General features: G+C 41.0%; 2 protein-coding genes across 2 annotated transcripts; one reads left to right on the top strand and one right to left on the bottom strand.

Moving 5' to 3' along the window:
• Positions 1-185: 185 nt before the first annotated feature.
• Positions 186-2,494, top strand: LOC135790582 (C3a anaphylatoxin chemotactic receptor). The gene is given in 6 exon segments (XM_065300841.1): positions 186-1,026; positions 1,083-1,225; positions 1,284-1,401; positions 1,461-1,650; positions 1,704-2,111; positions 2,114-2,494. Coding segments are annotated over 6 exon segments (1,227 nt in total). The 5' UTR covers positions 186-1,002; the 3' UTR covers positions 2,458-2,494.
• On the bottom strand, positions 2,492-11,678 carry lov (jim lovell). Its single transcript, XM_065300971.1, is given in 9 exon segments — positions 2,492-6,513; positions 6,576-6,940; positions 6,943-7,068; positions 7,127-7,228; positions 7,231-7,248; positions 7,309-7,428; positions 7,431-7,811; positions 7,814-8,499; positions 11,161-11,678. Coding segments are annotated over 8 exon segments (1,776 nt in total). The 5' UTR covers positions 8,364-8,499; positions 11,161-11,678; the 3' UTR covers positions 2,492-6,399.
• Between the last annotated feature and the right edge of the window lie 2,529 nt (positions 11,679-14,207).

Below are 14,207 nucleotides of genomic sequence, written 5' to 3' on the forward strand. Positions count from 1 at the left end.
ATTCTGCTACTACTACTACTACACTACTTTGTAAGTAAGAGTAAAGGAACATAGGGATAAATAGCAATAACTGTGTTCGTGTAAGCTGCGAAGTTACGCAATAATAATGTCCACTTATGTTATTAAGTTTTCATGCAATCTAATTATAAGACAATCTCTGAAAATTCTTATTATAAAATATTTCCATTGCCTGAGTTGAGACGTTGGTAAGAAAACACTAAACGTTCACAATTTTGTTGCGAACATGCACATGCACTCATACACACATGCACTCCAAACTGTTTCTTCAAAATTGACGGTATGAAAGAACATCTGAGATTCAAGTTTAAATATTCTGCACATTCTGAACTCCATTTCTTAACGTCAATAAGAATTTCTAACTAAAGAATTTTTAACCGTTTATAAAAAAACCGTGGATATTAAAAATTCATCGATACATGAAATAAATCAAAACAATGTGTAAATGCACCGTATAATAAACAAGGCACCAAGTAAACAAGTTATTTGTACGAACACAACACTGAACGTAAACAAACACGCTGCTGATATGAACAATTCTTGAAGTCATCTAATTTTCATCTTAAATCATCCTGAGATGTCGCTAGGATGCACTTTATAAATAAAAAATAATACAATGATAACATAGCAGTATTCAATTTGATTAATATTAAACTCTAAGGTTTTTCTCAACAATTTCGTTGCGTAAACAATGTAATAAAATTTCCCACAAATGCCACAGCAAAGTAATTAACAACATATCTAATGTTGATCTGTTTCATGCACCGTCAATCAAAATTTCAATTAGTTACCTAATCAATTTCCACGCTGATTTGTCAGTATTCAACAGATGGCCACCGTTTAGCATAGATTTTTGTGCGTTATTACGGTGATATCGCGCACAATAAATTGATAATTGATAATATTAAGTGCGTCGTAACGAGGCATAAATTAGTTGCAAATGGTATGACAGCCAAATAACAAACACAATCCAACACTGCAACAATGAATTCCAACCCGAATCTTGGCGTAGTAAAACAATTTCATCTACTTAACAAATCAAATGATTCGTTTTATTGTTGTAGAATACAACTATCAAAGCCTACCTACCTGAAGACATCACATATTTAACGAATGAAGAACGTTTCATTTTTCTCATCGTGTTTGCGCTGCTGTTGACCATTTCTGTAAGTGGAAATGTGTCGGCGATTTTTGTCACAACGCAAAGGTGTGTATTCATCCGCAGGGTACCATCAATAGTTTAAATTGATAATATTTGTGAATAGAAATAATCGATTCATACAGAAATGCTGCATAATTTCCTTGGCGATGAGTGATTTGATAATGACTGCTTCGTATTGCACGAATAACATGGAGACGTTTTCACACCCGATGATCAATTGGGTAAGTTTTAAATCGTATTTTAAAACACTTACTTACCAGCTATTATTATAAAAATTCAGACGCTTGGAGAATTTATGTGTTCCTTTATACCCATGGCACAAATCTTCGGCCTTGTTGTCAACTTATCAACAATGGTGGTAATTGCAATGGACAGATATCTAAACGTAGTGAAAACATTGACTCACCGTTGGAATCCAACGCCATCTAGTTGCATCTATGGGTTCTCGATCATATGGATTTTATGTTTGGGTAAGAATGTGTTTTTCAATTTTGTTTTTTCTGTTAATCTTTGTGTTCTACAGGGATATCTTATCCAATCTATCCGATGTTTGAATCAAAGCCTCTACCGGTGTACCACGTGGTTCCGGAAGGTGCCCATTTGGAATATTATCAATTTTGTGTAACCGTCGTCAAAGAAGACCTACAAATGTATTACATAAGTATTGCCGCCTTGGTTTTTTCGTCTCTATGGGGTTGCATGCTCTTCCTGAACTGCAGTATCGCTCATCTTATTTGGTCTCATCGTAAACCCGTTGTTGGTACGTCTATCCATGTGGAGCCATCGGTTTATAGCATTGAAACTTCATCAACACAACTGAGTGGTCCAGGGCCGTTGCCAGGCAATGGCAAACTAGGCACAAAAATGCGAATTCATGAACGTGGTAGAAACCCACACGTGGCACAAAGATTACGTACCTTCAAGGTTGTCATTTTTTAATGCTGGTATTCACCGCTTGTCGTCTCCCATTCTGGTTGTTCAATATTATAAAGCTGAGTTTTGTCAATTCGGAAAAGTGCCACTGGTTAATGCTGTATGGATTCAATGCGTTGGCATTGCTAAACTGCAGTATCAATCCATTCCTCTACACGTTCCTGCAACCAACCCTGCGAGTTTTAGGCAGACTTGGAAGATTTATAGAGGATTACATCAAGAAAATCTGTTTCTGGTATTGCAACGCAACAGAATTCGATGAGTTCGGTAAAGAAAATCCGTTTTGTACCGAAATGAAAAGATCTGATGTGGAAAGAAGTTTATTAGTAAATAAATACCTGTGAAATTGATTTGTGGGTAATAAATGAAGTGATGTCATCATTTTGGAAATGTTTTATTATTTTTCATCTTTTTTTCGACCAAGAAGCTTCCAACATCATCATTTTTCATTTTCTTTAAAAACTAAGCCCTACTTATTTATTTCTTAGATTTAGTTCAATTTTGCATTTATTCAAATTTTTATTTGTTCATTTTACACGTTGTCTTTAGTTTTTACACAGATAATTTCGAATAGTTGCTTGCGCAAGTATTTTTGCTTCTTGCCTGGAATTATTCTTAATTTTTATTAAACCTTACTAACCAATGAACAATATACAGTTGTTTTGACGATCTTCCGCTTGCTGCGGCGTTGTGGTTCAGAAATAATATCGAAATACAGCTCTATTAAACGTTTATACCACTATCATCTGTAACCTGTCGTATGTAATTCTGTCGTTAAGTCGATTTCTTTGTATGTTTGTATTTTAGTTATTTGTAGATGCGATTAGATATTGTTTTGTTTACCCTGTTTCATATATCGTTTTGTCGTTATTTGTTAGAACGTAAATCTCAAACAAATACTGCAATAAAACCAACAAATATATAATTATACCGCTGAGATATTTGTAATTTGGTTATTTAACCAATTTAGTTAGTTGCTTCAAAATGATGGATTGATAGAATCATGAGATTCGTTTTGCGTTTTTTTTCTCAATTTGTGCTTAATTTAAATATCATTTAGATTTATTATTTCATTATTTACTCAAAATTTATACAAGTATGATCATGATTGCACCATCAATATCAATTTAATGCTAGTTGCCTATATAATCGTCAATAGTATTTACAATTTCGTGTCTAGTGGCCGCCTAATTTACAATTCTCATGATTAATTTAATTCACATATCTTCAATTTAAAATTATTAATGCCAATGTTTGTATGTCTCATTTTTTTGTTTGCTTTGAAATTTCCTTTAGATTACCGTTTATATAACACTAATTAATTTTTAATTTAATTATTATCAAAGTCATCTAATTACACAATTATTACTTTCGGTTTTACAGTTTTCATTCGCTAGAATCGTAAATTTACACCGCATCACCACCGTGAAATTTCGATGAGTCCAATTTTCTTAGCAATTTCTCATTAATTTATCGATAATTATAATGTTAATTAATAATTAATGCCAGGGTTTGCGTTCCTCAATTTGTTTCGAATTTCGAAGAAAGAAAAACAAATACACTTTACATGTTTATCCCAAATGTACAATCATCTCGTTCACCTAATTATTTTTTCGTTCACATCACGACGACGCATCCTTACAGTTGCCAAATGCCCATCAGATACATTCAAGCTAAAAACATCCCATAAAAAAACAACAAAATAAAACAAATAAAAACTCAATCAAAAGTGCGTTTAATATAATTTAAATAATTTGTGATTAAAAATCTGCATTTACATAAATTATACAAATAAGAGGAACTTTAAAATCATCTATGGTCAAAATAATATTCAATAAAACAATCAAACTTAAACTACGAGTTGAAATAACCGAACGTGAAACGAACAAAAAATCGCCCTTCGCCTGAATCGAATCCACCTACTAATAACTAATAATACTTCGTTTAGGAATGTCCGTTTGCACGTCAACTGCGTTAATTAACCAGCACCACTATATTAATTAATCATCTCGATGAACTAATTCTTATTTACAAGCGCCGCGCGCCACTGGAAACGAAAAACGTTTTTTAACTTAAAGGAACTCAAAGCCGACTTTGCTATGTGTACAAAATAGTGTGTAGTATAAGTGTGTGTTAATATGTGTGGAAAATAAAGAAATGGTCAACGTGCAACGCGGTAAGTAAGCAAAACTTCCTGACCCCCCTCCCGCTTCCCAGTCGTTCAATTTCATTCACGCATCAATAAATTTCCCGCCAAAATATACAATCCTCCGCTTGTCGCACGTCTTTTGCCACTCAAACTCAGAGAGCACTTATTCGTAAGTGTATAATCATATTAATCATAATTAACTAATTATTAACTGTGCACAGTAACTATTATCACATGATTGTTTATATTACTTACTATCCTTATCTATACTTTGTTTTTTTTGCGTTTTTTGTTTGTTCTTCTGTGTATTTAATTAATAAGTCTACGTAAATTCTATACAATTCTAATCTTTATCATTTTGTTTATTAATCTCCATTTTAATTCTTTAATATTCTTTTAAATTTTTATATATTACTATATCTCATTTATTCTTCTGTCTGCCTCGTTTCGTTCCCCTTTTAACTTACTTCAAATAAGGTTAGCATGTTGTGTGATTCATTTGTTTTTCACCTCTCTGGAAGATTATATTTCTATTCAATAATCAATAAAGTTTCTATTAATTTATACCCTGCTTGTATTGTATTGTTATTTCTGCTGAATAAACTCCGAATCGGAACCAAACACCAAATTACCCGAAAACCAAAAACGCTGAACGGTGTTAACAATCGAATGAAAGTTGCGCCCTGCAGAACTGCAAATATATAACGCGTGGATAACTGAACTTTCAAAATGGCGGCTATGAAGAAGTACTTTGTACGATACTCGTTTGTTCAAATAGTTCCATATCTCTACTCGCATTGTTTGTTTTGTGATTTGTTTGCGTCGACCTTTGTAATATCGTTTAAATATTTCCGTATACAACAATTTCTATTCAATGATTATTTTTGCATTAATTTTTACGTGTGAGTGTGTATGTGTGATTTACGCCTCGAGTTTTTTTAGACTAAAGTTTTATTTGTATACAAACACTTACTATACAATTATCGTTTAGATTTGTAGTATGTATCATATTCTCTCGCCAGTTTTCGCATGCCGGGTGTGTTCAGCCAAACAACCAAACCTCGCCAAATCAACGGCAAAAAAGTGCTCGGTTGCAGTTCAGTCTATTTTCGTTTTATTCTGTGTGTTGATTTTAAACGTGCAACTCAATTGCGTTTCACTTATTCGTTGGGTTTTTTTTTTGTTTATATACTGGTATGCGTTTTGTAAATGAGTAAAAAAAAACCGCTTATTGACCTGCTTGCTTGCTTGGAAAAAGATCCGTAGAAAAATATATAGAAACCGCCGGCCTATTGTAGTTTTGTAATACGTAAATCTGTTTGAAGTAGTTTGTAATATCGCAGTTTGGTTTATTGTTTAATTGTGGCTATTGTGATTCGCTTTCAAAATACGTATAAAAAACATCTCTGTCACGCTAAAAATAGAATGCATCCGTGTTACTTTCGTGTGGGGACGAGCGCATGACACCAGCTCCGGGAGCGGCGCTCGTCTGCGCGCAAACATTAAATAGTCGTCAGGTTTCTGCTGCCCTTCGCCCGTTCGCTAAGTAACAATAAAGTATAGGAGTATCTAGCAGTTGTACAGTAAGATATAGTTTGATATAATAATAGTAGTCAATTGTTTATGTAGTAAAATGTAACCAGGAACTATTGTAGTAGTGTTTTTTTGTTTTGTTATGTTATGCTCTGCTTTGTTTTGTTTATTCATTTACTTTGCTGTATTCGTTTGTTGCAAAAAAATGATTTGTTTTCGTCAGATTCGCACTCGCCGTCTCATCGCAGACGATTGGCATGAGTTCGCTCGAGTGCTCGAGTCAGTCTTTTGGTGAGATTTTCATTATGCTTTATCAAATCAAAGAGAAAGAAACAGCATTCGTCAAATATTCAAGTTAATTTAAGGAGGAAGCACTGTTTAAAGTTTAACAAAACTATAAATACTAATATTGCCCCTAATGTTTCGAATTTTATGTCTTCCTCGTCAGCTGCTTTTTGGATTCGATTTTGCACACTCCCCAAAGTTCGCGCCCACTGCGAATCAATGATTTTGGACGAATTTTCACTTTCCCACATCTAGCACATCACTTGATTTTAGAGGCGGGAATTTACAGTTTAAGATAATAACCTAGCGGGGACCGCCCTCAATCCTGCCCATTTTGTTGCACCAGCTCACGACGGTCTTCGCGTGATAGTCCTGGTGGTAGAAACATGTCCTGCGGTTCTTCCTTTAGACTACGCTCGTTTCGGTTGCAGTCCTCCAAGTCGTTTCCATTACTGCCACTGCCGCCCCGCCACGTTCGCTGCGGTCCCCGTGCGCACCACTCATATAATGATCACGGTTCTTCTCGCTTTGCGGTAGGAGGTGTATCATGCTCACCGGTATAGGGAACCCACCTGCAGCAGCCGCAAAGTCCGGGTAGAAATTGGGGGCGAACGGATTGAACATTGGATGTTGACCACCTGGAGGTGCGTGTTCCGCGGAGGACGGCCGCCGTTCTTCCGGGTCATTCTTGACATTGTTGTTGTTGTTGGCGCCGGTACCACCAGCAGAGGCGGAGAGATTCATCAGGTCCATACCACCAGGCCCACCGATGCAATCTTTACGCAGTTGCTCCAGCTTCAACGACTTGCCGTACTTGCCCCGCACGTACATTAGTAAGGAATTGTAGGGAATACCAAAATACGTGACGCCTGTGATGTGGTCATCTTTTTATTCCAGACATGTTGCAGCGCCTCGGTTAGTTCTGCGTTCGTCCAGGAACGTGGTGGACCACCTCGAGGTGCGGAATGTTGTCCTTTGGGCCTACCCACTATAACCACAAATGTTATTAAATAAAATAAACTGTTTACATTGCAAACAAACAAAACTTACTCTTTTCTTGGTGAACATATGCGTGTCAGGAGTGGTCCGCGGGTCGGCAAGTTCCAATAAAGGATTCCGGCATCCATCTAAACCAGGTGGGAATAACAGGGCGAGTCAAGGCCGAAAACTGTAATATTGATTAAATTGATTAGTCTTAACTTTAATATCCAACGAGATATACACTTACATTTACTATGTGGTGGGGTCATGGTCAGCGCCGACACGGAGGGCATGGGAGGAAAGGGTAGCGGGGAATGACCGTCCATCTCATGCTTCATATTTAGCATACTGGGCGGCAGCAGTGGGGAGATGGCGGGAACTCCTTATGATGGTGCATAGAGATCCAGCTCGGGACTGCCACTAGGATCGGGGTCAACACCAACTTAGCGCGTTCTTCTTCTTGTTGTTGGTGGTGTTGTTGGAGCGGCAACAGACTCTGCTGAATAAACTGCCCCTGGAACGTCATTTTGTTCTTCTTCTCTTCCGCAAGTAACCGGTGGTTCTCTTTATCTTTATCCTTGCTGGCAAAACCATGTAACGCTTCCTTTGTTGACGTGTCCAGTTTGGGTCGCTTCAGCGATAAGTTCTCAACGTGGGTCTGTGGAGGTGCGGCATGTGAGGAGTGTGTAGATCGCTCGGGAGATGTGGTGGTCTTCGCGCAAGTGGTAAGGTCTTGCGGAGCCATCAATTCCCAGAACGACGGCGAGGTCGTGCTTGTTTACGACGTGGCAGAGGTGATTCAGCACGTTCATGGAGCGCGCCCAACATCCACCCGGCAGCTGCAACTTCGTGTGCTGGTGTCGCGCCAAAATCCGTTGGAGAACCACTCGCGCTACGTTCTTCATCAACCTCACGCGGGGACGGTGATGCCGGTACATTGGTGACGTCTTCTTGGTTAACCAGACCACGCACCTGAAGACTCTCAGCAGCCTTGATCAAACTTTGTAACTGTTCCTGGACTACGGAGATCTCGCCCTTGTACATGAAATCAACTATCGCTTGCACCTCCCAGCCGCTGAAGTCTTTCAGCACGATCACTGGGTGTTTGCACGGGTTCTCGGCGAAGATGCGTTGGAAAAACGGCGAGCAAGCAGACAACACCACTTTGTGCGCACGCACCGAACTCTCGGCGCATACCAGCGTCACATCCACCAGCGTTTCAGCCTGTAGTAAAGCATCAAACGCCGACAGGATGTGCGACTGGTGGTTGTTCCATCGCAGTGAGTAATGCGACTGCGACATGTTGGCGCGGCTGCTGACTATGGACTTTTTCGATAAAATCTCTTCTCGTTTCGAGGGACACTCGGATCGCACTATATCTTATGATTGTCTACATGAAGGATTTGGCATTATAACGCGTCTTTTGATTTTCCAGAATCTGCAAGCAAAAGTAAACCGAAATTAGCATCGCTGGAACATCCTTTGACCTATTGGTGACTTCAACGCTAGCAGAATAGAAATATTTACTTCAAAAATGTAATTTTACGCAGTTTTACGTTCGAAAAACTTTGAAAAATAAATAAATAATAAAATAGCAGTTTGTCTTCAACGCACCAAACTTTTCATTGTGAGAGAGTAACGATATGAATAATTACTAGTACATGCACAACCTTCATCCAACGCTTTTGTTAACAAATGCGTAAAATGTGTGATTACATTTATTCCTAGATCGTAGGTGGAATAATTAAAGTTCAAAGTTTTCATATGTTGCATTGGATGTTGATGAAAAAGTAGCGGTACCAAGCATATCATTATTGAAGGGTATTTAGTTGGCTGTTTCGTAATGTGGAATTAACATGTTATAATCATATATTACCCGCCCCAATTTTAACATGTCAGAGTAAGTTATCAATACTTGTTTACATATTCATGCCGTAGCTCCTATATTTCCTCATTTTTATTCACTGTGTTCTATAACAGTGACATTATTTCGTATGAAATGTTTAAAAATAAAACATATTCTATTAAAATATCAAGTTGTGTCCATTTGACAATTTATTTATGGAAATCCGTAAATAATACAAACATTTATTTGCTCATAATGTCGTATAGACAAGCTTAAGTAGATCGAAATAGAAGTATATCACGCACAATTGGGAAAGTTCGCATAATAGGTATGTCGGAGCGTCGCCAGCCCCGCGGAGCGCAAAAGACGCCGGCCAGTTTTACGAGCACAAGTTTACCGAGCGATGTTATTGGGATGTTGTTCCGATATGAGGTAAAGCACGGTATCGGTTAATGACGCGACGACGTGCGTCTTACTGGCGTCGTAAACGCTTGCGTAGGTAGCTAAGGGTGGCGACGCGGGACAAGTCGCCGATTTACATATTTTCTGATTTCTCGAAAAGAAACCAGCGAGTGCGAGTACGTGCATGCATACCTGCTTTTATGGTGTATGGGGCGCGTTGATATCACCGAGTTTAACCGCTACACCAACGATGGAATTGATATTTTATTAACAGTAAGTGTTTCGTATTTTGCTAAGACGAAGTTAATATTTAGTTGAAAATATCGTTTGTTTCAGATTATTCTTTTGGTGTGACTGGAAAATTAGTTATTAATTTTTGTAAAAAAATTCACAGATAAATTAAATAAATAGTCATGCATGAAATAAAATATAAAAATGTTAAATTAAATTAAATTTTAAAATTTAATAAAAATCTTCAACAAAAACGATAACTTCAATGAGTATACAATGTTATGATTTTTATTGTGTTTTATGTTAACTCACCCTTATTCAAATCTAGTTTGTATCAATTCTTAGAACTAACTCCGCTCGGAAACATCAAAACAGAAAATGAACACTTTTCTTCACGTACACAGAACACAATATAATTATATATCACAATAATTTCCAATTTGCACTTTCGTAAATAAAAGAAAAACTGTTGCGATGTTCGCGGCACGAGTCGACTGACTAGAATGATCTCCTCGTGTCCGCGCGTCGTCAATTTATCACCATCAACGCATCCTCGGACCCTCACCTACCGCGATTGACCGGGGTGTTTCGTACAAGCCAACAACAAGTATGTACGTGCGTGAAGCATAAAGGTAGGACATGGGTATTCCCGTTGGCACAGGTAGCCGCGGCCGGCGACGTCTCGCCTCCTCCCTCGGCAGGGGTGGCTGCGACGTGCGCGTAAACGTAAACACGTTCGGCGTGGATTCCCACGTAGCAAGTGCACAATGCACAATACACGTAAGTGAACACATTCCGAATCATAACCGAATGGAATAATGAGGCGCAATAAAGCTGGGCCGGCGGCGTGAGGGGTGGCGGCGTGGTGTGGCGTACCTGCAGCGCGGAACGTGACTACGGCGCGGCAAACATGTGAGCGCGGTGACAATATTACTATTTGTACACATATTGTGCACTTTCTTCAGAATTTTGGCCGGGAAACATTTTTCTAAGAAAATCTATCAGTTAACTAAGATTTTAATTTAGTTTATACCTCTATTTGTAAATCCATCAAAAACAACATAAAACAGAGTCGAAATTAGCACTATTTAAATTAGTCCACAATAGAAAAAGCCGAATAGCTCTGCAGGTACATCTCTGGTCGCACAAACTAGGTGTAATTACCTAATTTCAAAAAGTTCTAAAATCTTAATCCTATTACCCTGTTACTGATCCCAAAAACCCGTAATCACATTTAGGTACCATTTAAAATTTTGGCAATTTTCCTCCGACACCAAAATCCGACCGCTTGATTTTGGTGTTTTTGGCGCGCACAGCGACCACATGTTTCCACGCGTTTTCCCACCGAAGTTCGAAAAAGCGCGCCCATCGCGTTCCACATTCGCTGACGATTACGGTTCGCATGCATGACAATCCAAAACAAATTGAAAATAATCACAGATTTACACATGATAATCAAATTAAATGAATTAATACGAATTAATGACACTTTGACGTTTTGATTCGGTGGAAAAACTTGCTGGAAACGTGGCAACTTGTGCGATTCAAGAGTAGAAACAGTTTAAAAGTTATAAACTTTGAAGAGGGTTGTAGGTTGTTGTTGAAAAGTGGGTAACTTACATTTAGAACAGACGTCGAATAGCTGGCTTAGAAAAATTTCCTTTTGGTTGCACAATTTAGGCGCACACTTTTTAGAATGTTCACTTTGAACTCTGAACTCAACTCAATGATGTGGTTTAAGTAACACTCCTGGCGGGAAGCGGTAAGTCGAAACTGCAATTTTACGCGCGCACACGTGCGATTCGCGTCGGTGGGTGCCGAAAAGCAATTTTGAAAGTCGCCAGCGATGCTGCCGCCTCTAACTCATGTGGTCCGCCGGGCGAACGGCATGTCGCTCACCTGATGGTCACCACAGCACAATCACGAGTGCTGTCCGACGACGGCGCGGACGGCGGCGGATGGCATCATCGACGGCGGCCGCCGGCGGCATCTGGCGCGCGGGCCAGCTAAGAGACGAGCACGACACTTCGCGCGCGATATCAATTGGGACGGCGCGGCACGTGCGAGCGTGCCGGAGAGCGGGATGCGAGTGTCGGTGGCGGCGGCGACGTGCTCGGCTCGGCTCGTGGGCGCTGCTGTTCTTGAGGCGGCGGCGTGCGGAGTCCGACTGGCCCGCAGTCGCGCCGCGCCACCGTTCACTGCTCGGCGGGTGCCGCGCGCACGCGTTTGTGTGTGTGTGGCGGCGGGCGTGTGTGTTGTGTGTGTATGGGGCGCATTCAAAATGAGCCTTTGGTCGGGCCGGCGTGCACACGCGGATATATCTCCCCACGCCGTTAATGAATCCGATTAGACAAAGCCGTCGCCGGCCGCAGTCGCGCGCGCGAGAGAGACGCGGGGCCGATGCATGTGCGCGCGCCCGCCGCCGACGCGCCGCTTGTTTCTACCCCTTCGCCGTGTGCAGTCGTTAGTTAGGCGTTTCGCGAGCGCACGTACGACGCGCGACTCGCGACGAGGACGCGAGATGGGTGTAGAAATTAAGGGGCGGCCTATATGAGTACGCCGCGTCTCGCATCTCGTCCGCCGGCCGGCACACGGCAGCGCGAAAGAAAGCGCAAGAATGCGCCCCGCCACCACCGCCGCCAAAGCGCGCCAAGATGCCGTCATCCCGCCTCGGCGACAATGCATTTGTTTACCTTCTTTCACCCATCATCATTCCTCACATCCTCACATCCTCATCCTTAACTGCCAACACTTGTTACACATGAACTGACTTTTTCAAAAGGACTTCAGCAGCACATCCTGCAACCAGTTGCAGAATCTGCACATGTTCTGAGAAACGCGATCTTTTGTTATCTTAAAATCCTTGTAAACTTTCTGCACAATACGCAAATAACTAGCATTTCTAAGAATATTCCGCGAAAGCCTATAAGATCAGAAACTAATTTGCAACTCGAAAAAGCCGCGCTTTTTATCGCTGTTTGCATCGGTAACTGGAAATGTTGGAAATAAATTTCGTAATTTTGATTTGATATTTAAATGACAATCTGCTTGGCGCGTCGGTGGTTGCGTGGCGATGCCTTGATCTTTCCACTCGCGACCGTGCGTCGTCGACCGCCGCGCGCCGCCCCGCCGTTCCGCAGCGCTCCGTTCGCTTTGTTTGTGCATACATTTTCGACGATTGTTTGATATTAACTCGCGCGCGGCGCATGTAGTCTCATGCATCGTTCTCAAGCCGTCCGCTGCCACCGCCGCCGCCGCCCGCGATTGTAAATACTAATGGTAATAAGTTATACACGTACAGGGCCGCAAGCTTATGTATGATATGTAAATGCCGAGTATACGTACACTAATCATGCGACCATTAATAACGACGACGATCGGCGACGACGGCGACTGCCGCCGCTGCCTCCCCACACGTGTGTCGTGAAAAGCGAGCCGCGTCCGCATTTACATTTCGGCACATGCTCGGCCGCGTCGCGTAACGATAAAACAAAATCGTAACGATTCGCCTCCACCGCCGCCCCCAAGATCGCAATCCGGACAATTTCAAAACCGTGCTAAATCTCCGCGACGCGTGCTGAAATTCACGCCAGCGCGACGACTTGTTTGCGTTGCGCGCACTTTGCGAGATCGATTCTTTGGTGGCGCACGCTTTTTGCATCTCGGTTTTTCATCGGCGCGGATTTCTAATTTTCTAATCGAAGCGTGTAGACATGTAGACAGAAAATCATGCCGAAGAGTGAAAAACACGCCGCGCGACACTTGCGCAAAGAATGAGAAAACTTTTAGTGCGCAACGCGAGCGCCGAAACTCTCCGCCAGAGCAAAAACTCCGAGTTGGCAAATCGGCAAAACAACAGCAATTAGAAATTTTAAATTTACAGCACACAGGCGGTACCGCCGCACTAACTCATCCTACCATTTTCCGTTACTTTACATATCCACTACTTCGTTAGTTATACCACATGTTTACAAAACATTATACAAAAGTTTTCCATTGCAGAAAATCGAATAGTGCACTGAGTGAACACAGCCAACACATCGAATCTTGAACATTGAATAGGAAATTTGAAATGCGAACGCCGAATGCCGAATAGCAAATCGCAAATGTAACGATGACCTTTCGGCGTGAATGCGAATGCGAATGTGAATAAAGGAAAGAATAGAGAGGTTGCCGGAGCATCCAAAGTCACAATGCGAAACGCGAGTACGTCACGACGCGCTCGCGACCGGACACAATGGCGTGCACGAATTGATCACGAGACTCAGGAGAAACGCGCAAATCTGCAAATTTACCAATTACAAAATATCTAAACCACTTCAAAACTACATTACATATACAGGCTGTGTATGTGATGCAATTTTAGCGTTTCAAATCAAATGCAACGAACAATTTCATCAAATGTGACGGAAATTTTGGATAAAATTCAAAATTTCGCGTGATTTTTAAAGTTTAAACTGTTACGAATCACCCTATATAATTAGTTTGTGATAGCGCAACTTGGTGCAACCGAAAACGATCGTAATTCGGTAGTTTCAGCGCGATGAGCGATGCACTTCCTTTCGTTGGGGCCGAAATAAAATTAAAAGATCGAAACACATTTGTCATTCGCGAGCGCGCGCGGCGTGTGCATATGAATATGAATACGTGGTACTTGGGGCGCATGC

The sequence above is a fragment of the Atheta coriaria genome, unplaced genomic scaffold (genome assembly GCF_025399875.1).
Source record: "Atheta coriaria isolate IRGN ID8LTWV9N9 unplaced genomic scaffold, Caltech_Dcor_3.1 hic_scaffold_1_pilon, whole genome shotgun sequence".
Taxonomy (NCBI): domain Eukaryota; kingdom Metazoa; phylum Arthropoda; class Insecta; order Coleoptera; family Staphylinidae; genus Dalotia; species Dalotia coriaria.